Consider the following 27,748-nt stretch of genomic DNA (forward strand, 5'->3'; position numbering starts at 1 on the left):
TTGTCAGCCACCGATCGGGAATCAGTTTACCCTCGCAAAATTCATAGACGCTCTACGTAGGACAACAATTAATACTGCACTGAGTACAGCGATGCTAATTTAGCACTTTAAGTAGAGAAGATGTCCAGAAAAAATATTTTTCTGACTTTATTTTGGGTCTAGAATTGTAAAAGCATGTTCTGAGCTTTCTTGATATATTACTGAAGTAAAGACATATTTAAAAAATATCTCATAGACTGTCACTTCAGGAAATGCAATTATAGTAGGCATAGAAGATATAGATCTAAAAATCTCCCTTTTTCTTGTTAAGTGGAATGTTTCGACACTCCAAAACTGATGAGCTCTGGTAGTGTTGTTAGTTTGAGGAAGCCCAAGGGACAGTATGTTCAGGTTATGACTGATGAAATTATAAAATGTGAACTGTGAATGTGCTAAGTCATCCAGAGCAAATATAAGAGAGATCTTTTATCTTGTATCTCTCACTGCCATCTTAGTATCTAGAACTTCATCTGTCCACTGGGCCATCATTAAGATGTAAAGTGCAAATTGATTTCAGGCAATATCCCTTTAATAGTTGATCATCTCAGGGGCATAAAGTTAAGAGCAAAAGGTTTCATGTCCCCACATTTTCATGGGTTTTTGTCGGCTTGTGTAATGTGGAAAATGGAGTACACGCCACAGACTGAATGTTTCAGCAAGTGAAGAAGGAAGGGACATTTAGCAGAATTTAACATTCAGCTATAAATTATTAGAAATGTGATTGACATTCTTCAACAACATAGCTGGCATTTTGGCCCACATTAACAAAATCCATTAGAAATGAATTATTATGATTTTATGATAAATATCTGGTTTGCATACACCCTACAACTTTAAATTACAACTACAATTTCGAAATTATTTGCAAAATCATAGTTACTGACACAAAGGCAACATCAATATTAAACCTTTGTAACTCAGCCGTGGCCATGAAAGAAGGTGAGTGCAGCTGACAGTATCTACACCAGGGACCATGATGTCCCTGAACATGAAATTCATAATGAATCATGAACAAGACAAGTCTAACTTATTGTTTATATTTTTTTTCCTTGACAGATTCAATATAAGTCACGGTCACATGGTATAGATGATAATTTTCATGTTTTACATCCTGAATAGATCCTGCTCGGGGCTGATCCAAAAGCTCACACTGCACACAGAATATACAATAGTATGTACAACACGCTGGCACATATGAAAACACCTAAGAGTAGCAACATACAGTATGTGAATCTTTGGATTTCATGAAGACTTCCTCCCGAAGAACAATGGAAAAAGCAGTGACAATGAGCTGCATAGTAGAAATACTATTTCCTGTTTATGTAATTTCCTGAATTGCAAGTGTATCAAATTGTCTCAAAAACAGAAGTACGGCTCACGCCTTTGTAAGTCTACTCAAAAGCAACATTCTGATCTTATGATCTGCATGCAGTGATGTTTTTTGGTCAGGCCCCTGATGCGTGTGGTATTTTGTGGATACTCCTTTGCAGCACCTGCAAAATGATTGTGAGAAGATTAACTGTTCAGTCAGCATGGGTTGAATGAGTTTGTCATTGCAAAACCTGTGAGATCCTGATTGCAAGGCTAACACGTCTCTAATTCATGACAATAGCTGAAATGTTCCTCTGCCATCCAGGAGGGGGCAGTCATTCATCATTCTTCTGGAAGTGAGAATCAAGTCAAATACAATTTCCCCCTGATTTTTATTCTTTCTGGATTTAATAGATAAGTGGAGCTCTGTCAGTGCTGTTGGGAGTACATAGAAATAAAAATGAAACATTTTCATCATATATCCAAAAGTCTCGCATAGCTTTTTTAATTCACTCAGAGATTCTGTACAGCCACACTCATGCATCAATTACTCTTCTACTGTATGTGCACACACACACTCGCACACACACACACACACACACACACACACACACACACACACACACACACAAAAGCATACATGAGCACACGCAAACAATTACTTGAAGCAAACATAAGGGTGAAAGGTTGTCCACAGATTAAATGCATATAGCTGTACTTTGGAAATGGACCATCTTGCATTCCATTTCATGCTATAGTTGATATGCATAGAAAAATCACACCTAAAACAGTAAAGCTTTCATTAGACACCTGAAATCAACATCACATGCCAATTTCAGGAATATCTTGTCCATTGTTTTTGTGTGAAATGAGTAAAAGAAATGGATATCTTATGTTTGAAAATGACAATAAAAAACCTGCCTTATTATTTTTTACCATTTCACAGCAAACTCTTACAATGCTACAGAGGCAAAAGTACCAGTTTAGGGTCCTGGATGCCTTCATGGTTTTATATCTTAAATTATATAATTATTATAATCAAGAGACAATTAAAACATAACCCAATCATTTAAGAGTCCATTAAGGTCATGCATAGAAGTTCACATATAAGTATAGGTTACACTGTGGTTTCACTTTTCCACAAACCACTCTTCATTCCAACCGAGCTCTGGGATTGGTCTGTGCCACTCATGTCCTGCTCCAGCTCGAGCACTGAGTTTTTGAGGGTGCCATTTGAGGCAGCGGCCCCCGGCACAGTGGTGGTAACACTGTTCAAAGGGTAGGAGCAGCGCTTAGTGTCTCGCTCTGCAGCAGCTGCCAGTTTCAAATTGTCTCTGCTGGCGCATCGTCTCTGAGCACCGTGCATGGCGGCTCTGCTGGCCATAGAAGGCAGCAGGGGGAAGGGTTTGCGGCTCCCGCTGCTGCCCCCATCACTTCCCTCTGAGGGGCTGGTTGCCACTGACTCTCCTACGCGCTTCCCATTGGTCAGTGGGCTGGCCTGGTTCTCTGAAAGGCTGTGGTGGATGCTGCCGTTCTCACTCGTGGCCTGTTTGTAAACCGCATGTGAAGAACTCAGGTGCTCCAAACCAGTGGGTCCTAAAGCTCCCAGGCTACCCCCACCTGCAGCAGTCCTTAGAGCCTTGAGACGATAGTGACCTCTGCCCTCACCCCGATGGTGATACTGGCTGCTTCCTTGTTTAGTTCTGCTACTCACTTTCCTTCTCTGAGGATGCACTGGGGCAGCAGAGTTAATGGTGGGCAGAACATTGTTTGTTGGCTTGGTGATGTTGTCAGTACTGGTGCTAGTGTTGTTGCCCGCAGGTGCACGTGAAGTGTTGTTTGGATTGTCTTGTGCCACTTGCAACAGGTTGGTGAGCTTGCAGGGCCCGGGGCCCACACTGCTTATTCCGCTTGGTGTGGATGAAGACCGAGCCGATGAGGAGTTATGAGAGTCACCAGGAGGATGACAGTTGATGAAAAGTTGTGATCCCTGCTCAGAGGTCTGCACTCCACTCCCAGTAGTGCAGGTGTGTGTGTAAGTAGACATGGGATGAGAGCGGCGATAGCCTGGGCAACATGCCAGCCATGAGGACTGCACGTCCAGACGTCGGAAGCAGTGGTGCACCACCAGAAATACCCCCAAAACTGTGGCAGTAATCCCATAGAGACAGCTAAACAACAAGCTAGTATACCCTGTCAGCCACATTGCCATGGCTCCACAACACCATAGAACCACAAACAGGAAGTGGGTTGCCACCAGCACTGAGAACTGTGTCTTCAGCGAATACTGGTCCTCTGGCGCCACAACAGGGTTTATAGGTCCCACCACTGAGTCTGTGGAGAGGAGGCTGGTGCTTCCTGCCAGGGCAGGCTGGCTCTCAGTCACGGGAGAGGACAGGGTGGTTCCTGTGCATTCTTTGGCCACACGGTGCTTCAGGCGAAACACAGTGCACAGGAAATAGATCCAGGTCACCAACACCACTAGGCCAGCAGGGACAAAGAAAGATCCCAGACTGGGGCGCCACACCAACCAGCAGCTGCAAGAGGCAGAAAAGAAGTCAGAAGGGTCAGTGCAAAACAAGGACATGTCTGTGTATTCACCATATCTCATAGAATTATTCACTTCAGCACCAAACACAACAACACAGAGTCAAGGGCCAAATGGCTCAAGGATGAAAAGAGAAGTACTTACTAAGAGCTGTTGTCTCCGTAGTTGTTGACATTGACAGCTGCAGTGATCCCACAAATGATAAGAGGAACTCCACCAGCTATCAAATAGAACCTTGAATAACAGAAAACAACATAATAAACACAAGATCCCAGCTGCAGTTTCAGAAAGAAAGAGCAGTTCTTGTTCGTGCCACAGGATGCTGAATGACCTTTGGCTGCTTGATGTTTTTAAAGTGTGCATGTCGGTATTATTTTCCCTTTCGTGTTTTTATGTCTCTCTGGCTGTCTATAATTTGAACAGAACTATGCGATCCTTCACTCTCTTAGTGTTACAAGGGTCAATATAGGCTCCAGAAGTCTGTGATTTATTGCAGCCTGATCTCACGTGGCTGAGTGGGCAACAAAGGGGTGGCGGGAGGGCCAGTGAGGTCAGTGTATGATCGCAGCTTCAGGATCACGGGGGCAGGGGGGGAGGAGAAATAGAAGGGAATATTTGGAAAGACATTGCACCCCCTGATTCACCCTGCTCAGATTTATGACGACCCCCTCTGCTTCTGTTATGTTGGTTTCATACATTCCACCCCTCCCCCACTTTGAGTTCACATTGACTTATAGCTTTTTTTGTGCCTTACAGCAATACTCTGTTATGTCCCTCCAAGTTTTCCTTAAAAACAGAGGGACTTTGGCTGTTGGGCACAATGACCCACTTTGATGGTGCACAGTCTGGGTGGCCATGCACAAGAACTCCCGCATCTGTCTACAGCATGAATCGTACTGACAGCAAACAACAATCTCATGGTGCAGGAGGTGGGTGAAGGTAAGTGGCGGCTCACTCGCTGACCTGAGCATGGGCCGCTGAGTAGGTGGAGCAGGAGACTCTCCCTCCGGCTGCCGTGGCATTCTCCACACAGCCTCTTTGTAGATGACCCTGGCGCTGACTCCAATCCACAGCAGGGTCGACAGCGAGGAGTAGTGCAGGGCAATGCCCACCTGTCACATGATGCAGTCAGATAAGACATCCAGCTTACACGCTACTAGTCACAATGAGGAGACGGTGTAAATTCAGGACTTACTGCTTGACAAACCACTGGGTAGCTGGTCAAGCTTATGCCTCCTGCGTAGATGGCTGTTGTCATGGCGATGTGGAAGCAGGTATTCAATAATGTGTGCCAGCTTTTTCTTGATATGTGAATAGAACTGTAGGGGCACAGAGTGAAATAATGAGGAGCCGAAGCAAATAACAAATAGCAACAAGAAGTCTGTTCATGCACATACACTGCAGTACCTGTGGTGTAGTATGTGTGTGATGATGATGGTGAAGAGGCAAAGCAGGAGCACTGCAGTGCAGGCATAGACCACAGGGTGGAGCACCCTTGCAGAGATGGGTGTGGAGGTGGGGAAGTCAGGCACCTCCTGGTAAAACAAATCATTCAGAAGTTAAATGAAAGTCTCATTCACCCGTGGATGAATGAGAGATTAAATACTCAAGGCTATCCTACCTGCAGCACAGCATAGTTGCTAAGCAGGGAGCAGCGCATCGTGGAGGTGCTGCTGTCACTGTGTACCAGCTGACAGCCCTCCTGGCTCCAGCTCCCCTGTTTCTCCAGTGCCTTCAGGCTCCATTGGGCTGCCACAGCATCAGTGCCAGGGGACAAGTGGCGCAGTGACACCCAGATGGGCTCCGAGTGGTTCCACATGCTGCAGCCGTCTGTCACAGACAAGAGGGGAAATTACCAATACAAAACTGTACTGGTGACTGAAATGTTTATTGTGCATTAAACTGAAAAATCTTTTATATTGTTGGATAAGTCTGTTTGTGATGCCCATCCTACCCAAGACCTTATTGTTGATGTTATAGATCAGATAGCTGTTTTTTCTGTGTACAAATGATGCTACACTGTTGCAGCATTAAGAATATTTTCATATGATGTCATATCTTACACTGTTATCTACAAGAACAAGAATGAAAAAAGACCAGGACGTCTTTGTGTAACAGAATTTCAGGATGCACTCTTGAGTTTGAGAAAACAGAGGTGGTTTCATTAAGTAGGCTCCTCACCTAGGCCAACAAAGATGACAGGAGTGTTGACGCTACGTCTGCGAGAGTGTTCCCCAGCCTTGCTGGAGTTACCAGACAGAGGGAAAAAGGTGCCGGTTCTGAAGGCTACAAACTGCAGCTTACAGTCTGCAGGAGCATCAGGAGGAAACAGAGTAGCTGGGAGAGTCACAGAGGCCAGGGCTACTGAATTCTGGAGAAATAAAATATAAAACACATGCAAATGTTGAAATCTACAAGTACACCTTGATAACTATGAATGCAGATACTAGGTTACTGATTGCACAGTACGTACTGTAGTATTAACAACCACAAGCGGACGCAGGAAGGGGTGCTCGTGCCTCACCTTTAGGGGAAAGTTGTTGAGGGAGGTGTTATGGGAGCCAGTGCTGCAGCGAAAACGAAGCTGCTGCTCATGAGCGGACTCTGTCATTTCCATTCCCAGGCTGCCTGTGGAGACCTCACGACGCTGATACGCAGTGCAGGTTATGCCAGTGAAGTGGGCTGGTCGAATTAAGTGGGCCTCCATCACAATGTTCCTAGACACCTGTATGTAAGAAAATTAAAATATATTCTTTTTTAGACATTTCCCATTATTCTGTTGTGTTTTATATGCAACATCATTGTGAAAATATAACACAAAAACATGCATTGCAATTTCATAAACTACACATACATGCATTACCTGTTGTCTATTATAACTATAAACATATTCAGTGGGATTCTCTGGAAGCTCTACTTGCTCTGTTGATAGTCCCTACCATGGAGAAGTCCTGAGCATGACTGTGTAGCTGAGGCCAGGCCAATGTCTCTAGAGAGTAGACTATGGAGCTGCAAGCTCTCTTCTCTCTCTGGGCAAGAGCGAGGATCTGGTTGTCCACTTGCATCAGGTTACTGCCCATCTCCACCAAAACCTCTGACAACTGGAACAAATTCACACAGACATTTTATAGGAAAAGGATAGTAATGTTAGGAAAATAAATTAGACACACATATCTGTATGTAGCTATTGAAAATATGCAATTAATTCTTTCTCACCTCTCGCAGCTGTCTGACATATTCCATAAACTTCTCCATCATTTGCGCCACATACAGCACATCCACAGAGTCAGTGAAGACTGCAGCCTCCAGGGTGTACGTGCGCACCTGATGTGCCACAGTGACAGCATTGGACGCATTGATGGGCCTCTATAAAGCAAGAGCAAAAATAGGACAAGGTGTAAGGACATGAAACTAAATCTGCATGGTGTTTGCAGAACAGGAAGCATGTACTGGAGTAGACTTTGCTCTGACAGCTCTACTGACCAGGATGAAGGTATGCAGGACACGGGTGATGCCATTGGTGTAGTGACAGTCTGAATAGTCACCCTCCTGCCATTTCCCAGAGCGGTCACAGTGTCGAGAGGCTTTTTTCTGCTCAATACCTCCCTCCACAGACAGGGAAGGGTAGCGCAGCTGCAGGCAGTACTGATTTGAGGTGATGCCTGCCAGAGTTCTGGGCCATCTGGGGATTAAAACCACAGAGCAATGAGAACGCTGAATCTTTAGGTACGTACAGTAATAACAATAACCGTAACCGTAACTAACCTGAACTCCCCACGGTTGTTGACAACTTTGTCCTCTGGACAGAAGGAGGCACTATTCTCCAGCACCACTATTTCAACACTGCGAGACGTATTGCCCCGCCCAGTAGAAACCACACACTCCCACTCGCCTCTGGCCTCCACATGTACGTTGAAGAGAATAAGCTCACTGGATATAGAGGGTAGATGTAACACATTACAACCACACACTCCAATGTGTTCCTGAACTAGTTCAACATTTTTCTTTATCAATTCACTCAAATTGCGCAAGAATAAAATGTTATAAACATTTGAATATGGACAGCCCCTTCAGACGACATTCAGATTGCCTGAGTTACTGTTTCTGTACCTGGTGATGAAGGTGCAGTCATGCAGCACACTGTTCTCCAGCTGGACACCCATCTCTGGGTCAGAGGTCACCAGCTGACCATTGTGACGCCAGTGTATGGTGGTGATCTTGTCCACCAAGGCAGCGGTGCAATGGAAGGGCAGCCGGTCGCCTTTGAAGACCACCTGGCGCTGGGACGGCAGCAGCGACAGAGTGTGCAGCTCCAGAGGACCATCTGAGCAACATGGTGGGAAAAGGCGCAGATGTGACCGTTACACGTCGCTCTGAATTATTTCTGCAGCTCTCTCATTACTCAACCTCAGCTAAATGTTTCCACAGAAGCCATTATGAGTCTGCTGTTCTAGAGCAGATTGGATGCAGGCAGCAGCAATTCGTAAATGCAACCCACAGGATTAGTTGTCAACACAGCTCACTGATACTTTTAGAAATATGTCCCTGCTGAGCTGCTGGGGTAGATCTCTTTCAACCCTTTTGGTCTACTAATTCTTAGAAATACTGCGATGAACTTGAGCGCTGTTATGAGTGCATTGTCATTGTCATCCACAAGCCAATGTTCTCTGAAAGAAAGCGGTGAACCGCCTCATTCTAAGCCAGGCTCTCACCACAGCTCAGCTGGCTTTCCCTTAGTCCACGCAGGGGCTTTCCCCTGAGGCTCCTGGGGTAGGCACACAGGGTTTCGTCCCCCAACCGGGCTGAACTGCTGCGAAAGAAGCCCGGGACCCAACGCAACCCGCAGTCACATGACAGGTAGTCTGAGTTGAAGTTCCTGGAGAGAGAAGTGATGGTCGTTTATCGTGGGAGATAAGAGAGTTTTCACTTTTCGCTCTACCTGGCTCAGATACAGTGTTATCTCCAGTTGCTCATTATAGGATCAACATATCGTACCTGTACATGACAAAACAATGTTGAAGGGTTGATGCATATTTGATGAGTGGTAGCAAATGTTAAATTACAGCCGCACCAACACTATATCTGATACATATTACAGATTTATTGTTTTCACTCTGGAATTAATTGACAGTTTTATACAAGAACTGGCAGTACTGCTTTTGCAACAAGCTAAAGTTTGATCAGATTTGAAATGTTTGCAGACAGACTTATCTTCTGATTCATGGTAACCTAAGTTCAAATATGTTTTTCATCTACAAATAATGACTAGATGAAAATATCCAAACTCAAATAAATACATGTCAAATAAATTCTCATTGCTTACTTGAGTTTTTCTACAGGCTCTGGAAAACACGCTTAACAAAATGAAAATAAATGTTATCTTTGTCTAGGACATTTATTGTTTTACTCAGATATGGAATGGTATGCTGTGCGAGTGAATTTGGAGTTGGAGTGCCGACAGTGTCTAATACTCACACTAGCTTGAGGGACGGCAGCTCCTGAAACACTCCTGGATCCATGGTCGATATGATGTTGCCAGAGAGGTTCCTAGCAGTGCGCAAGTTAGATATGAACAAGTTAACTCGACAGCTTCCCCCATCAGCGCGAATAACAATATTTTCATGGAATCAATGTATCTGTCTCTTACAATTTAGTGAGATTAGTCAGTCCCTGGAACATGTCTGCAGTCAGGCAGCCAATGCGGTTGTTGGATAGGTCGCTAGAAGTGTGAAAATACAAGCGAATGTGTTGGTTATTTTTTAATCGAGAGGCCTCGTCTCAGTCACTCAGTCACAGATTGTGATATCTTGACTTTGTCAATACCCATGTTGTTTTTGTGATATCAGATCAAACACTATTGACATTCAGGTAAAACTGTGCAGGACCTCTCCTTTACGACAAATTAAATAGTGATGAAGGGTTTTCTTGTGCCTCTTGTATTTTCCATTACTAGAAGGCTTAGAAAGTTAAACATCTAAATAAACATGCCCACAGTCCCTGCCACTTTCCCTTATCTCTACTCCATGGGACCCCGCTGAGGGTTTATCACCAATGGGGTAAAAGCAGGGCCCCTGTTCTGCCGTCCACCTCTGAGTGTGATGTATAGCCACAGCCAGAGAGGGATCTGCTCTGTTGCACCTCTGACACTACCCAGCAGAGAGCTGTCCAGAGCATGTGTTTATCTCCCCCTGTTTGTTTTGAGAAGCCCCAGACCTTGCAGGGAAAACACAAGTAGGGGGAGGAGGGAAGGGGAGTCACGCGGCGACCAGCTCCGACCCACGCCGCAACCAGACCTCGGTGTCCAAAAACACAATGAGTGAGCAGCGAGTGGCTGCAAACAGCCGCCCTGTCACATCCAATGACGTGTGAGGAGCCTCAGCGTGGCCCTGAGGTTTCCACAGTGGTGGAGCAAGGCACCAGAGATGACATCGCAGGGCCCCCACAAGGATTGGCAGAAACACTTGGTGAAGGGGGCCTTTCTTGTCACACTAACACCAGGAGCTCAACATAACGCATGACATCTGCCATGACCTGCCGAAACAGAATCATCTTAAAATAGAGATGAAGGGTTATGTGGCCCTGTCTCTTTCCACAACTACTATGAATTTGGAGAACGATGCTTCTCATGTCATAAAAACTGAGCCTGACTCCTTCATTTGCCTCATACCAAACAATTGAATTCAACATTTCCATGCCTGTGTTTATGATTTCCGTTAATATGTTTGCTGCTATGAACCCGAATGGAATGTGAATCATGTTAATGTCTACTTACAGTTTCCGAAGCTCAGACAGGCCTTGGAAGGCTCCAGGCATGATGGTGCTGATTAAATTGTGCTTGAGGTCCCTGGGGAGAGAGAAAATATGAAATCAATGAGAAAATGCATGCAAGGATGATGTTGACATGTCTTAAATGAACAGCTCATTTTAAGAAATATGCTTGTTTGCTTCCTCTTGCAGAGAGTCAGATGAAAATATCAATACCACTCTCTGTCTGTATGGTAAAGTAGTAGCTGGAGCCAGCATCTTAGCTTAGCATAAAGACTGGAAACAGATATACAAATGTAAAGATGACTGCTGCGGTTTCACAGGGGATTATTGCCAGACTTTTTCCTGGCTGAAAGCAGTTGTCAGAGAACTAGCAGAGACTCCAGTAAGTTACCACTAAGAGCCAAGAAATAGTCAGTGCATAACCCCTGTAAAACGGTGAATTACCGTTTTTGTACTGATAAAACAAACAAGATACAACATCAATTACTAAGCTTTATAGACGTTAGCATATTTTGCTACCTTTGTACAGAGCAAGGCTAGCTGTTTCCCCCAGTTTTCAGTCTTTATGCTAAGTTAAGCTAACCAGCTGCTAGCTAGCTTCATACTTAACGAACAGACATGAGAGTGGTATCAATCTTCTCAACTCTCAGCAAGAACTCAAATAAACATAGTTCCCAAAATGTTGAGCTATAACACTGAGACTTCAAGAGAAGGCTTCTTTAAGTTTAAAATTGAAGGGGAGTGGAGACACATTCCCAAAACCTGGCTCCACCAGTGGGACACAGCAGGATATTTCTGCACACAGATAGGAAATCTTATCCCATCAGCCACCTGGGCTTGAGGCTTGCTAGATCTTGACCAAACAAATTATTAGTGGAATCTAAACCTGCCAGCAAGGGCATCTGTCATTTTTCAGTTTGTTTCAAAATGACATGACAAACGTGCATTGCAAACCATAAATATTAATTCCTTTAACTGCCTTTGAGTATCTAATTTCTCTATCAGCTGTACTTTTCTACACCCTCTTCCCATTCCGCACCCACACGCATGTGTTAAACTACTCAACCAGATGCCCCTCTCCATCAGCTATTCTGCAATAGAATTTGAATGCAAGAAGTTTTTTTATTTGCCAGGTGGGAATAGCAGGGTTAAAGCAGGTCAGGAGACGGATGGTTATCGGCAGGACATGGCCGATGTGGGTTGGAATGTGATCCATGTTCCAACAACATGAAAAATGCCTGCTCCCATAGGACTGGTCACAGGGGAGGTTTTGCTTACAGGAGTTTAAAAGCATCAACACCGTGGCTGCATTTTTGTCTATTTCACTTCTACCAAAGATGCCACTGTGGTAGGCGAGACCTCAGGGGACTTTCTGGTACTTTTGCCCACAAAGATTGCCTATCACCGCTGTTCTCGACCACGCTACCTCACACCATGTACAACCTCAGGCATCTCTTCACCATTGTCTTTTCCACTTTCCAAGAGATTAGCTATTTTGATCAAACTAGGGCAGGAAAATTGTTTTAGAAAATGGCTTCCCGTAAAGAATTAGACCGTGCGGTATGGCTGGGGTAGAGTCAGAGATCAGGGGTTTTGCTGTTGGTCCAAGCTCTCCCTAAGCCATCGCTCATATCTGGATTATAGATGGGAGACAGGTTATAATGATGGAGCAAAAGCTATCTGGCCCTGGACCAAAAGCTTGAGGTCTGTTGTGTTTGTCTCAAAGCAGACAGCCTTGGACAGCTCAGCCCAGCTCTTTGAGTGCGTGCCAGCTTGTCAGACAGAGCACTTTGCAACAACTTCGCAGCTTTTTAACAAGTTGGAGACGTATCCACCTCTAACCAAGAAGATTATAAATAAAAATCTGCTTGGTATTATATAAATTTCATCAATCAAATCAAAGAAGAGTCTGCGTGTTTGATAGAGAACAAGAATACTATCCAGTAAGTGTGTGTGTGTGTGTGGCCTTGTGGGCCCGTCACAATGTATGTGGTAATCTTTATGTGTCCCGCTTTGAATGTACATGTGTTTCTGTGTGTCAGTAGCTGTATAAGATTTGTTGACCAGGGCGGGGGGGAGAACAATACTGCTGTTTCCAGTCTGTGTGTCCCGGGGCTCATTAGTGCAGCGATGAAAGACGAGGCACTGCCCACGATTTCCTCTCTCTGATGACCGTCTCTCCCTCCCTGTCTGTCCTTTTCACACTCATTCACACACATGCATTTGCTGTGTAACACTGACCTCCATGTATATGTGCTCAAACATGCTTTTGCATACTCATTATGAACTATATGAACATGTAGGTTGGCCCTCATTACCAACAAGAAGTTGAACTTAATACTTAATATATTGTTATAATTATTATCTTCTTCTAGTACTTCTAGCATTATTTTGGGCATTTTTTGCCTTTAGTAGAGAGCTGATAACGACAGCCAACCAAGATCCCCTGCTGGACTACAGGTTTTAGGAAGTACTACTGCATATGAGTTGTATAAAGGCCTTTGTGGCTCCAGAGGGAGCTGTGCAAAGGTCCGATGAATTTCCTCAAATGTTGTCACTTGAGTCAGCACTGGTTGGGGCTCAAGACTACAAGTTTGAAAATGAGAAATATTCAGGGGTGTGGAGTTAGAAAGGAGAGTTTATCAGACCTCTGTATCCCGCTCCTCATTTCTGCTCGAGGCTACATTAGCCACTACCAGTATAACACACCTGAATCTCCAATCTAACTGTTGGTGGTTGAGTCGCATTGTGGGTAATGTAGGCAACAGGTTTTGATCAGGAAGAAGAATGCATGGAGTAAAAAGGATCCTTTTTCCTTTACTGCCCATCATGAACCCAACAGTGTTATAGGATTGCAGTGACAAAGGAAGACTCTTTTGAGTTTATTGTCACCAATTTTAAACTTTTAATAATAGAACTATAAAGAGCTTTTGAAGTTGTTTATGCTGGTATGTCTCTGTAAATGTTTCCCCTGCTCAGTTCTCTCTTGCAAAACAGATTTACTCTTAAATAAAGGTTATAATAATGACAGTGTAAGACATTATTATAACTCAAATGGAAAATGGTACACATTAGTAAAAGACACAACATACTGTACAGACATTACATCAATTATTACATGGTTACTTGATGCAAGAACCACATATGCACATGTACAAGCATACACACACATGTTGGTTTTGTTATTCTTAGAAGACATTGCTTTGGGTCACAGTCTTTACCTTGAGACTTACTGTAACCTAAAGCATACATGCATGAACCTAACTGAGAGTTTATACCAATGAAACAGGCACTGGGAGCCATGCATTGGCACTTGACACAGATCGTGTGTAGTTTATAAGCACCTCAAGCTTTCTGAAGATGAACCTTTTGCCCAGTGTGATAATCAGAATCAGAGAATCAGAATCAGAAACTGTTTATTGCCAAGTAACATACATTACAAGGACTTTGCTGTGGTCTGAAGGTGCTATTGTTTTGATGACAAATAAGTAGAATATAAAAGCTAAAATAAGAATAAGAATAAAAATAAAAATAAGATAAGATAAATAACAACAGTGCAGTGACCAGAATAAAGTAAAGTGTCCAGGTAAAGTGTCCAGTAGGGGGTGATGTACGTTAATATGACGTATAAATAGTGTTTGTGGGGGGGGGGGGTCAATGTATAATGTATATATAAAGCCAGTCATCAGCTAGCGATAGGAAGTATCACACATCAAACATTTCCTACAGTCTGCTCCTTTATGCCCGGCTTGAGAGGGTACTGTGCTGTGTGTGTTTTGGCCTGAAGAGTGTTAGCAGACCACTACTCTCTTATCACCAAGCTGGGGAATGTGGAGGAGCGCACCAGAGTCACCAGGACTGGAAACAGTAGCCAAGCACTTAGCTCTACTGTAGCCCAAATGTCAGCTCTTGTTCACCACCATAATCCAGGCGAAATCTCTGCTGCATCCCCCCACCACCCGCCCACACTCTCAGACATCCAACTTTATTTCAAACCTACAGTACAGTACAGTACAAACTGCAGCACCAGCAGGCCTCATACTCAGGCGATGACTTGTCTGTGTGCCCTCTGGAGTAGACAGCGCCCTCCCTGACAACAGCTTCACAGCTCAGTGGCCTTGACACTGATGACAACAGCTGTCACCAAGCAAAAGGATCATAGCAGAGACAAGAAATACTTCAAAGCCTCACGCTTGCTGAGCATGAAAATATCATAGTTAAAAAGGTTAGAAGCTGCAACTTGTAGCTATTACATTATCTTCAGTAGCAGCATGTACTTCTTCAAAAAGCTACATGATTGGTGGTGACACATTATTGTTATGACTATGGTCTTTCTCTTAGAGTTATGCTTTGTAACCTTGGGAGTGCAGTGCTTTATCCCCTTCGCCACATGTGGCCTGTGTGATTGGGTTGTGACAGACTCAAGCTCACTCCCAGCCCAGAAGAGCCCATTGTCTGCTGCCGCTGGGCCTAACACCAGCGGCTGCCATTAAGAATATCTTTTTTTCCCCTCACAAACTCCTCCTGATCAATGGGGCTGGTCCTCTGCCATTCTGAAGAGTCATTTCTCTGTGGATATATGGGATGAGCACCTGGGCCCCATGCAGGCTGGAGAGGAGCGACGTGCTTGTAGGGCAGCGAGAGGGTAATAATGAAGACATGGTCTGTAAAGCGCTCCAGACGTGGAGTGCTCTATTATCAGGAGCACAGCAGCAGGGACTGGAGTGCTCCACTGACATTGTTTAGGCCCTGGCCCCGGAGGGAGCTGGGAAAATGACTGAAGCCAGGGAATGGCCACTCATTATCGCCAGACTGGAATCAAGAATTTCCTGTTCCTGGAATTTTTTAATGGAAAGACATGGCATTACAGGGCCAATTTCTATACTTTAATTGTATTTATCTCTTGATACAAACCAATATAAGCAACTGCCTGTAGACAGAAACAAATATATATATATATATATATATATATGTCTACGGATGACTTTAAAGTATGTTGGAAAAAGAAAGCAGGGGGGATAACTGGCACCTTGGTTCCTGACAGAGGTCAGTGGAGACCATTTTTGTGGCGCGTGTCATTTCCTGTCTGGTTGCCGTCTCTAGCAGAGGCCCTTGCTCGTTTATTTTTACAGTTTCCTTTTTCTCCTTTTTTTACTAGCTAGCTTTCCCCTGTAGGGAGGGGCAGGTGGGTTAGGGGATTCAGTACTGAGCAAAATCGTCCCAGTGTATGGCCCCGCAGACCCCACCTCCCTACTCCTCAACACACTTGCTCACAATGGGGGCTCTGTAACACAGGCCCCAAACGTACTCCTGCCTTCCCCCCAAAACAGGAAACCGGGATCTGCCGAGCTCTTGTTTTTCTACTAATTTCCTGCTTTGCTGCCCCTTCCCCAGATTATTTTCTTTATTTTTTTCTGGTTCCTCTCAGATTGTATATACCTAATCAACATTTTGTCTGCGTTCATCTAGAAACCAATTGCTTTGGTGGAGCCATGAAGCTAAAGGAGCAAGATAGACCTTTTCTATTAAATTCATAAAACAACTGTCATTTGGATCGCCATTGGACACATACATATTTCCTTTCAAACCTTGACAATAACCTGCTGATCATCCACTGCCATTACTGTACAATGATTCAAACAAAGGTCTCAGCTCTGCTCATGACTGACAGTGACATAGTGTGGATCCAACTGCACAGCCGTTCGCAGGATGTACAGAAATAGCAATATATACTTTTATTGGAAGTGTAAAATTTCCTAAGTTGATTATATGTTTCTATAGTCTGCAGCAAGAGGAGCTGGAGATTATTCTGCCAAGGAAAACTCTGGAACCACGGACTGTTATTGACTTCAGCTCTAGCTTTTGGAGCGGCCGAGAGAAGGGGGCAGCTCTGTTTGGCAGCTCTGTTGATTTTCATGAGATCTACCAGCACTCACAGCCATCAGACACAATGAAAGTCAGTTTATGGACATACAAGAGATCATAATATTTGTCTGACAGATTAATGATCAAAAAGTGAAAGTTCATGGTCAGAGGTGACAGTTTTCTGAAGAGAGAAAAGGCGGCAAAATGCTATTTTTTTCTGTCAAATTGAGTCATTCAATCTGAAAGACCCACAAGTCTCATTGAGCATCTTTGCCAATAATTCAATAGACAAAGGGTTGAAGCAATGTACACTTATAATAGGGAAGGAAACAAGAACAAACGGCTTTCATTCAAGTTATCAATGAAAAAGGAGACTCATGTCTGTGAGTGAATTTTCAGCCAGTAGGTGGACTACAGCGTGTAGAGAGTGGGAAGGGGGAGGAACAGCGAGAGACCCAGTAAGCTGGGAGAGGGGAGATGCAAAAATAAAGCAGAAAAGGAACACAAACGGAAGTGGGGGGAAGTAAGTCCAGAGACAGCTCAAGTTCCTCTGGAGGTACTTGCTATTGAAACCATATCAAGTTTGCCAAATGAGTGTGCGAGAGAGAGTTACTGGCGCATAAAGCGTACGATTTGGTAATGGGCTTATGAGGGGGCTCGCTCGCTGTTTCAATAAACCCCCAGAGCCATGACTGAGCTAGGCTTGCAATACAAACACACCCCGTTCCTTCAGTTTATCTGAAAGACACATCTGGAGTCTATCAACTCCAGCAGCACCCCCCTTTCTGTTTCCACTCTCCAGCACGCTTAACCCCTTCCTCACCCGCTCCACCCCTTAATGTCATGCACTCTCATTAGGTGACCATTGCCTAAATGGGGGCCGCTCAGTGGCGTGTGGGGGCAAACACACTAACACAAATGTTCATTTTTCTGTGAGGGAGAAATGAGACTCCCATGTGCAACCTCCACAGCGAGCCATAGCTATCTTCAGAGTGGCGGGCTGGTACAATCTGAACCTTGTCTTACCCAGACTGGTCTAGACAAAAGGGCTCCTTGCCATGTCCGCACATTCTCCACCGTTTTAATATGCTATAGCCCACCTCTGCTTTGTTCCCACTCATCAAGGTAATTTGCTTAGCCTGTGTGGAAATAATGTTAATCTCCCACTAAGAAAAACAACCTCAGATTTATATAAGACAAACTGCAGGAGTGCGCTTTCCCTCTCTCCCTCCCTCCGTCTTCCTCTCTCTCCCTCTCTCTCCAGCCACCATACCATCTTTAGCCATCTCGGCTCCACTTCCCCTGTGTCAGATGGTAAAGTTGTTTAAGTTGGACAACTTCCTAACCCCAGCTGCTCAAAATGGCAGAGGCGATTTCAAGGTCGGTTTCAGAGAGGCTCAGGCAAAGATTGAGTGGCCGCGTCTCCCCTTTTTGTGAAACAGATACTATCAAGTCAAAAAGTAATGAATTGGATGAAGCATTCTTAACCACAATGTGATAATAGTGTATATATTTTCTATCATGCAGACATTTTCTAAACATATCCAGCATCTGGACATTCTCATGCCCTGTGTGACTTACTGGTCGCAAGTTTCAGTGCAAACTTCCCTCAATTCTTGTTGCTCTACAAGCATAAATCACAAGCAACTCCTTATTTCCTGCTCTTGAATGAAGTTGTTCTACGTCAACAGGAAGTATTTGATAGTCTTGCATGATATTTCCTGTGCATACTCCTCTGTAGTGCAGCAAAAGTAAAAGTGCAGTCAGGTACTTTCATACTGTAGGGATCATTTCAGACTCTCTTGTTGACAAAGTCTATCATGCTGCCAACACCTTGAGCCTCTAACCAGTCCTAACCACAAGCCTCACTCCTGCCTTTCAGACCTGTCCACTGCAAGCGCCCTGCTGCTCCCTCATCCATCATCATTGCTGCCCTCTGCTCTCCCTCTCTGCTCCCTGCTCCCTCTCTCCCTGTAGGGTGAACAGACCTGGTAATGAGGGCCCCTTGTGCCCTGCCTGCCTGTCCTGTGTCCCATGGTGCAGTGGGGCCCAGTTGGACAAGAGCCAGACTGCCTCGGCCCTCTTTGCTCATTATTCTCATTACCTCGCCTCAAATCAGCGCAGGACAAGCTGCTGGGATCTGTCCGCAACTCATAAAGGTCCCGGCTCGTTAGTGGGGCTGCCAGCGTCAGCTCCCATCAGAAAGGGTGTGCACAGAGGTGGAGGTACTCAAATAGGTACACAAGCACAGTATCGAAGGCCTGATGGTGTGTATGAATGTGACTTATTTTGTATATTGCAAGCACCACCACAGAAGCCAGGTATGATTCAACTGGTGTTTCACCCCGAAAGCTGGAAAAAAATTAGGTATTCCAAGATCCAAATGTAGCTGTTGGATGGCAAGCCTATTTAAAAGAGCTACAAAAACACAGTAGTCCAGTAAGAGGGCAAAAACAAACAAGGCTAAATTGCTCCTCTGCACTTGGGTGGTTTGGCAGGTTATGAAGGCAATAGTGGCTTTGAGGAGGTTTGTCCCAATGAAAGGGCTAACTGTGTAGATCGCTGCACTGTCTGGCCCAGGCCTGGAGAAGGGTGGCCTGCCCCGGAGCTGTATTCTCCAACTAACAACAGCACATCAGACTGCATTCAACTTTGAATAGATGTCTGGTGTGAGTGTGTGGGTGTGAGTGAGCGTCTGCTGAGAGAGTTACCAGACCCATTTGAAATGACAGGACAAGAAGCAAGGGTGCCCATACTAGGAAACACACTCAGAGTTACAGTCGGCCAACACACTGGAGTCACAACAGAGATGGACCGAGAGTGAGAGTTTGTGTGTGTGTGTGCAGTCAGGGAGCAGACTGTGTTTATCCTTGTCACGTAGGGGAAGAGATGCAGTGTAATTCCCTGATGTGTGTTTACTCAGCCCTAGTGGGCTGGCCTTTGATTACGGCACTGACCACATAATATGAGTAACTGTTCACTACTGCTCCAAATGACAAGCACATGTAGACGACATACTGGAAACAATGAGACGACCTGAAGAGCGATGGCGGGCTGAAATCTCACAGTACGAACGTGAAGCAAACAGAGACGAAAAATCTCTAAACCTTTACCATAAACTCTTCCATCACGGCAACGGTGAATTTCAATGTGGCATTTTTCACATCAGACAGCAATTTTACCATGAGCTCAGATGTAATTATAAGCTGTTGCAGGGCTCAATTAAAGGTTGAATACGTCAGAGTGAGTGAGCAGACCTCCACCGCTGTGTGTCAGAGAGCCAGCAGAGGTTGAGGCAGAGGAGTGAAATGAGGCCTGCATGATTTACGTTATGTCTCTTCACTCCCTCTGTGGAGCATAAGTATGTGTGTGTGTGTGTTAGTTTGTCTGCCTGTTCTGTGTCTCTCTCCCAGGTCTTTTAGTTATGAGACTCCAGGAAAGCTCCACCCTGTTGCCCCCTGCTAGTTTTATCAGTGCTTCAGCTACAAGGGCCAGTTAGTGGGTGAGCTCAGGTTACCCGACCCGCCGACCCTACAGCGCTACAGGGAACCTTGTCCGCACTTAGAAAAACAAGCAACATCAGCTCATTTTACATCAAACACTTCAAGCTACGGATCTACTTTGATTTTACTTTACTATCAATTATTCTCCCAAGTAGTATTAGTCACAGGATCTTGGTTTAGTGTCTTCCTGTCAACAGCTTTATCAGCGTCTTCGGTGCGAGACAGTTGAGGTGAGAACTGAGAACTTGGCCTTGGAACTATTCACCCATGTTCACATGCCAGACATAAAAACAGCAATTCAGCAAATTTGGCTTTTGTTCTCCACTGGCACGTCTGGTGTGATCTCCAGCAGGTAGGCACTAACAAGCTAACAACTGCAGTAAATTACCATATTTTTCTTTCTTTCTACATTTTTGAGAAGCTTGTTAGCTTCATGGGTGGCAGCTCCGAGTGGCATGTGGAACTAATATCCCTTCAACACCCCCCCCCCTCCAACAAAATAAGTATGTCTGCCAGACTACAGTATCCAGACCGAAGCTGCTCCATGTGTGTTGTTAGCTACCGGGACGCTATAAAGCTTTACTGCGATGCTCTGTAAAAAAAAGCACACCTTCTGGTGGGAAACACATACTAGATGTAGTTCTCACATCAGAGTGTCCAAGAAGCCATGAGTGGTAGTCTGTAGTCATGACCGTAAAGTTTGACCAAAGGACATTATATCATACATACTGTATTCTTAACCTCCAGTGCACTTTTTACTTAACCAAAATCATCAACCAAAGAACTGGAAAATAAATATAGGAATTCTGATGATGGTGCAAGATGAAAATATCACCAAAGTTATACAAATGAATCCTGATTGTAATTCATCCTTTGGGAAACATGAATGTCTGTATCATATTTCATGGCAATCCATCTACTAGTTGTAGAGACACTAAAAATGTCAACCTCATGGTGGCGCTAGAGGAAAGGTTGGGGGGGTTACCAGAGTCAGTGGTATTCATCGTCTGGGCATAATGGATGTCTGTACCAAATTTCATGGCAATCCACTTAATAGTTTTTGAAATATTTCAGGCTGGATCAAAGTGATGACCCACCCACCCATAGACAGACAGATAGAGCCATGCCACTAGCATAGTTAAAAAAGGAGTGGTATGGCAAAGAGCTAGTCTAAACAGTTGGCACTACTGTATGGTTCCTTTCCTGATTGTCACCAGGACTGCCATTTATTTATATTTCCCCAGGAATGATCTTGTCTATCACTTGTCTCACACCCCATCCAGAGAGATTACGATGCTGCTAAGGAGGGCTAGACTGTCAGTGAATCAGAGGCGAAGCTGCCAGCACACACCTCCTCCCAGAGATCTCCCTTATCTTGTCCTGCGGAGTAGGGCTTACCTGATAATGAAGGACTGAAGTGTAATTATGTGAACTTTTCAACATAACTCTGTGATAGCAGTCTGAGTGTATCGTCCTCCCTGCTGGACAGAAGCCCATGATTGGATGGAAGCGAACAGAGCTGCTCAGATCTCACTGATACGCTGTCTGGATTTCTCTACAAAGGCAAGCTAACAGTTCACATATGGACGCATAAGATATATCTCATGTAAACGATAAATGACATTGTAGCATCTGCAGAAGTGAAATAATCATAAAGGGTGATAAACAGTAGGCTACTCACAGTTTCTCCAAAGCGTAAAGTCCAAAGAAGGATCCATTTTTCAGGACTCGGATTTTGTTGTGACTCAGGATCCTGTAAAAAAGCAACACCACGGCATTGTTAGAAATATTTCACTGGGAATAAAATGAAGCGTATCTTGTGATGCTAAACTTAAAAATGCTAAATTACTATCTTGGCAATCAGCTTCACTGCTATGGGACAGCTCAGGTTTAACCAAACACACAGTGAGGGGTCACAAGAGGAGGAAGAGAGCCAAGTGAAATGTCCACTTGGTGCTGCACTCATACGAGATTAGCCTGACCAGAGACATTAGCTTAAGATGTTTCCAATTAATGCTAAAGACGGAATAGGACATCAAGATTAGGAGGGAGGCTGTAATCTTGATAATCATTTCGCATACATTTTTACATCAAAAGGATGTCTTTCCACATCAAACGAATGACGGCACAGGCCATGATAATTAGCTCTTTCCCTACTGGCGGATCACTTGGCTTATAGGACTCTTATCAGACCAGAGAGCAGAGGGCCACGGGACACACTGGAAGTGAGGTTGAGATTGCTTTGTCTGACAGGGGATCATGGGAAATGGTTATTTACAGTAATCACTTTGCTCTGAGGGACTTTCCATTGACAAAGTGATTTAGGATAGACCTTTGTATAGACTTTTAAAGGAATAGTTTGACTTTTGGGGAAATACGTTTTTTCGCTTTCTTGCCGAGAGTCAGATGAGAAGCTTGATACCAACAATGACGGTTCTAAGGGGGGCAAGGAGAGGGCCAGTGGCCCTGTAATATTAAGCCTGGACCCCCCCTCAGGCCCCCCTAACTATGACAAAAATGTTCTTTTGGAGAACCAAACCTATGGGGGTGGTGGTGCTTGTAACAGTTTAATATATTTGGTACTGCAAAAAAATAACGTGGCCCCAGCCTGGCCCCCCCATTTGAAATGGTCTAGAACTGGCACTGGATACCACTCTTATGTCTGTACACTAAATATTATACAGCCACACATAAAAAATGCAGATACATTAAAGAGTAACTTAACACCCCCTGAAATTTTTGTCTTTGCTGACCTCCAGTGTAACTTCTCATCTTGATGCAGTGATGTAGAAGTGTACTCCAGGACCCCGTGACATCACTGCTGGGTGTGGTTACAGGTGTAACAGAAACTTGTAGCAAAACGCTACTTTTCAGCCAGTTACTCTTTGACAACCTCTGCTTTGCCTTTTTTACAACTGCCAAAGCCTCACTGGACCCATGGTTGCATTTCTTATTAGTGACTTGTTAAGAAAATAGCATCCATTGCTGTGTTTGAAGTCTTGTGGTCGGGCTCAGGGCTCAATGTTAACACTACTGTGTCCAGCCCTGTGTATCCACAGACCTGCCCACGTCCCCTCAGCGGGAGCTCAGTGTACAGCAGAGGAGGCCCCGCTCTGACGACAGCCCGCCATCATTAACACGCCCTTCAGTTTCACATCATCTTTGCTCCCGCCACATGGTGCTTAATAGGCTGTTTGCGACATTAAGTGCGTTCTTAATCGAGAGAGCGGAGCTGTGTGAGCGCCTTTAAAAGTGGGAGCAGACTGTGAGATTTACAGATTCAGCAGCAGCAGTCGCCCCCCCCATTTCCTGCCACATCAATAAAAACACCGCCTTCAGCTCTGCACCTTCCAACCCAGTTAATGACCAAATTTAATCATCCAGTCTCGGTACACAGGGACAAAGTGGCCTGTCTCACTTCTTCACTTCAGTAACTTTACTGACAACCACAATATCAGGATGATTTTAAGATATTCAAGGACCAAACGAAACATGGAAAGTAAATAATCTTGTGCTCCAGTTATCCTGGACACCTCAGTCAATATATTCCTACAATTATCTACCAAATTCAGAAACCAGAGACGTGTAGTTTTAAACAGAGCTGCGATCAAAAGACGAGTGCTGCTCCACTGATAATGACTATATACTGAAAGCGAGGCCTCTCTGACTGTTTTACTTAGCATTTAAACCAAAATCATCTTTATTTTAGGGTTCATTGGCTAGGGTTTGCTGTGGAAATGTGCTTTATCATTAGAATTGCTATCACAAAATCCACATCCATTTCCAAAGCCTCAGAAATTGACATCATCCCAGTCTCGTTTTTAGCTTCGAAAAAAAAAATCAACAAATCATGTTCACAAACCCACGCTGAATTGTTGAAATAAATCACAGTTATTAAGTCAAGACTTTTTTAGAGTGGATATTACACGAGGGCAGAGTCTGTCCTCTCGTGGCGTAGCCTGTATTTGAACCTATGACTCCAGGACCTTTAAGGTCTCTCACTTGACTTTGGGCACAGTATTCCTCCCATAACTGGATGCAGGCCCGAGATGAAAGCTACAGAGGAGCCGGAACTGCCTGAATAATTCAATACAGATAGGAGAGGAGAAAGTCACATCTGGCAAAGAAGCAAGCCATTTAATTCAACACAGACAGTTTAGATACAGATAGTTCCTTTCTGACTCAGCTTATTTTGCAGAAACAAAATACTGCTAATCAGACAGTGCGCGTGTTTCAGTTTGGTGTGTCTGAATGTGCATATGTGTGCATAAATCTTTAGTGTGCTGATATCAGTGCATTTTCTATGAGAACAAAATGCATAATTATGATATGATTTGCAAAGTTTCCTTCTTAAAACCTCTACAGATATGTTTATTGAGTGTTGTTTGGGGGGAAAAAATGAAATTCACATGTGGCATCCTATCTCAATAACCCTCATTTGTCTCAAGTTAAGACGTTTAAACACACAGTATTTGAATTATCTTGCTACTCTGCACACCAGGACTTGAAAGCCGACTTTCACAAATAAACAAAGACCACAGAATGAGCTAACTTAAACCCTCCCACAGACAACAAAAGGCGCAGATTTCCAGGAACGCAGGGGAGTTGCAGGGGGCTGGTCACTACTGTATAACCCCCAAAGCCTGATATTTGGAGCACAGTCGTAGTGAAGGACATTGTTCTTTCATAAACAATACAGAGAGTACAACTCTGAGAAAAAGAGAGAGAGGCAGATCTCTGTAAACAGACAGAAATAGTCTGTGTTCCCATCAGGCTAAACAGGAAACCCAGCCAATTAGCTGTTTATTCAGAACCCAGTTTAAGAGGTCAGGGGTTGTAGAGAGAGCACTTCCTGGACAGCCATCAGACAGATGCAGCAGTGTCCAGAGGCAGGTGACAGCTGAGGCATATGAGGGTGCATCGCTTCATCACTGGCGTATACAAAGGTTAACAGAGCTTTACAAGCAAAGAAGATGAGTAGCTTCTTAATCATAGAAGTCAACGCTACTCAGAGGCCTTCCGTCTGCTACTGAGGCCTCACTGCACACGAGTGGCAGATCAGATGGCAGATTTAGTCTTAATCTGCTTTCAGGAGCAATAAGCTGTATGCTACATGGCACAACAGTGTGATAACTCAGTCCAGACTATGGATGGTATCTCTCATTCACTTAACCCTTTCAGACCACAAAGGCCTCTGAGAAATCAGATGGGCTAATTGAATCCATCTAATCTATGTGGAAATAAAAGGGCCACATGTCAGGCTCCAGGATCCCACTCACCCATTTCATCTAATTCATTTACATGAAGATCAAAAGGCAGGAGGTCGTATGAAAAGAGCCAGGTCAAACAGAAGCACAGACACCAGCCCTGCCCCTGTGTGGTGTACTCATAGTCGAGGGGTTAGACAGGGTCAGTAAAACCACAGTAGACATGGAAAGCATATGGACCTCCTCTTCACTTCACGTTCTGTTATGTTTTCCATTACCTAAAAGTCTGAAGTGAAAATGAATACATATGAATCCATTCTTTCACATGACCAGTGTTAAAAACAGTGACAAACCTGAACCTGTTACAAAATCAATCTTACAGTTGAAGTTATGCCGTGTGAAAACCTTGTACATGTTACTTTTTTTTGGTTCATATGTTTATGTGCAAATTTCATAATTACGAACCTGGGACCAAACAAACAAATACGTAATTATATTCCTTGATTGAACAAATTAAGGCCACACTTTCCATAATCAGTTGACTTTAGTTGATTGGGTTGAGCTCTACAATACATTTCTGAATAAACTCTGGTCTCTGTAGAAAGGTTAGGAGAAAAATAGAGAAATATTAAAACTGCAGGTGATTTGGCACAGCAAAGGGGTCAGTGTAGAAAAATGTATATCTTTATAAATTATAGGGTACGATTGCAGTGTTTTACCACAAAAGTTCAAACTATGGAACAATGTACTCTTGCATGACAAAGTGCCCTTATAAACTGATGAAAAATCCCCCCACATCACCTTAACCCAGATGTTGGCAGAGATCTTTCCAAACAAATACACTGTTGTCAAAGCAAACTTAACCTAAGTATTAGTTGCACAGAGTGTGGATTTACAGAAACATATCATAGGAAAAGTATTGGCTTTTGTGGTCATTTCAATTCATTATTTTTAAAATAAAAGGTTTGACTGCTACTAGTATGCTTGACATTTCAGTAGCAAGTGCCATAGCTCAGTGTTAGCTCGGGGTTTCCTTGGTGCGTGACAGAGTGTGAAAAAGTAAAAAAGCATACAAAGAGTCTTGTCTAGTAAACCACAGCAGCTCCTCCCTGCACCGTGCCACTCACTTTGTTGGTTTGCTCAATTTGCCTCCTAAACCCACAAAGCCTTTGAGGGCCACACAGGGGCACGACAGAAAGGAAGCAAATCATATTTGCTCACTGATTTACCTCCACGCTTCCCCCTGACTCCCAACTGGAAGGCTGGCTCACTGCGACATACTGCCTCAGGTCTGTGGGATGGCCTGATGTGTGTGTGTGTGTGTGTGTGCACATATGTCTGCGTGTACCTGTGTGTACTGTAAACTGTCTGTCAAAGGCAGCATGCTTCCTACAGCTGCTTTGGGTTTTGGGTCATTGTCAACCGACCATTTTGCTGAGGAATCATCGCTGTGGTGGAGCTGGGAAGGCTTGCTGTGTGGTGTACAGCACCAGCACAGGGAACATCTGAACAGAGTCCTTTCAGCTTTCCAGATCGCAGCCTGGTGCAAAGGGACAGCGAGGGGAGAACACATCCTTCTATCTCCTGTCCTAACCACAGCTAGAATGCTATAAAGCCAAACTCAATAGGAAGTCCTGGTTTGGTGTCAATATCTTTGCACCCTTCATACTCTCTCCCTACTAGACACACTTAGACCTTGTGTTTCTTATTAAAGGGAAGTATACAGGAAACGCTCCATCCTGGTTTGGCATTTAGTCCCGGACATGAATGAGATGTATTTGAGTAAAAAGCGCTGATTCCAATTGGCCCCTGGTGCCCTCTAAATATTTAGGCATGCTGGACTCAGACAGTGAGCTCTATGTAGCTGCAGGCCTCTACAGCAAACCACAAACAGAAAAAGAGTCTTAAGGAGGGATTTATGTTTAATAAGAATTCATCTGCAGGCTAAGCTCCCTGCTCTCATTACCTATGTATTACTCTTTACAGTCTTTGAATAATACTGATGTTTTCCTTCATTTTAAATAGAGAGCATTCCTGCAGCATCACCAGCAACACACCTGGAGCGTGACGTTGATCACTGATGAAACAAGCGTGAAGACACGAGAGCCGATTAAAGCGCTTCACTTCCTGTCCCACCCCGAGCGTTGATCTATAGCGCTTCAAGGCCAACAGAGACAGAGCGACGCAGGTTCAGCGTAATAAAGGGAGTCAAAACAACCCAACGGGCCGCTGTGTAAACATCATTTAACTTTGGATGGGTCTCTTACCCTCGAGGACCACACGCGAGGTGAAAGACAAGAACCCTTGAAAGAGATTGGTAACGTGCCATAAATCCAGTCCTAATTCGGAGACCAATGGGAGCCAGATAATGAGAGCGATTTTCAATGAGGGTCTCAGAGCGTCATTATTGAATTAAGCCGGGTTTAATTAGCATGCTGACTTGATAATGCACACGCCGGTCTGTGTCACAGCAGTGCTTAAGTTCATATAAATAAGAAAAATAATTT

General features: G+C 44.2%; 1 protein-coding gene across 1 annotated transcript in view; it reads right to left on the reverse strand.

Moving 5' to 3' along the window:
- Window positions 1–1,723: 1,723 nt before the first annotated feature.
- Window positions 1,724–27,748, reverse strand: part of adgra2 (adhesion G protein-coupled receptor A2) — a 36,970-nt gene continuing 10,945 nt past the window's right edge. The window contains exons 2-19 of the mRNA XM_070904060.1: window positions 21,716–21,787; window positions 10,671–10,742; window positions 9,546–9,617; window positions 9,374–9,445; window positions 8,611–8,774; window positions 8,009–8,222; window positions 7,664–7,828; window positions 7,382–7,580; window positions 7,115–7,264; window positions 6,838–6,999; window positions 6,423–6,623; window positions 6,080–6,269; window positions 5,520–5,728; window positions 5,306–5,433; window positions 5,094–5,217; window positions 4,862–5,010; window positions 4,043–4,132; window positions 1,724–3,887 (exon numbers count right to left, since the gene is read on the reverse strand). Coding sequence (XP_070760161.1) covers window positions 2,468–3,887; window positions 4,043–4,132; window positions 4,862–5,010; window positions 5,094–5,217; window positions 5,306–5,433; window positions 5,520–5,728; window positions 6,080–6,269; window positions 6,423–6,623; window positions 6,838–6,999; window positions 7,115–7,264; window positions 7,382–7,580; window positions 7,664–7,828; window positions 8,009–8,222; window positions 8,611–8,774; window positions 9,374–9,445; window positions 9,546–9,617; window positions 10,671–10,742; window positions 21,716–21,787 — 3,853 coding nt within the window. The 3' untranslated portion in view covers window positions 1,724–2,467. The remainder of the gene's footprint in view (window positions 3,888–4,042; window positions 4,133–4,861; window positions 5,011–5,093; window positions 5,218–5,305; window positions 5,434–5,519; window positions 5,729–6,079; window positions 6,270–6,422; window positions 6,624–6,837; window positions 7,000–7,114; window positions 7,265–7,381; window positions 7,581–7,663; window positions 7,829–8,008; window positions 8,223–8,610; window positions 8,775–9,373; window positions 9,446–9,545; window positions 9,618–10,670; window positions 10,743–21,715; window positions 21,788–27,748) is intronic.

This window comes from Enoplosus armatus, chromosome 4, assembly GCF_043641665.1.
Source record: "Enoplosus armatus isolate fEnoArm2 chromosome 4, fEnoArm2.hap1, whole genome shotgun sequence".
NCBI lineage: Eukaryota > Metazoa > Chordata > Actinopteri > Centrarchiformes > Enoplosidae > Enoplosus > Enoplosus armatus.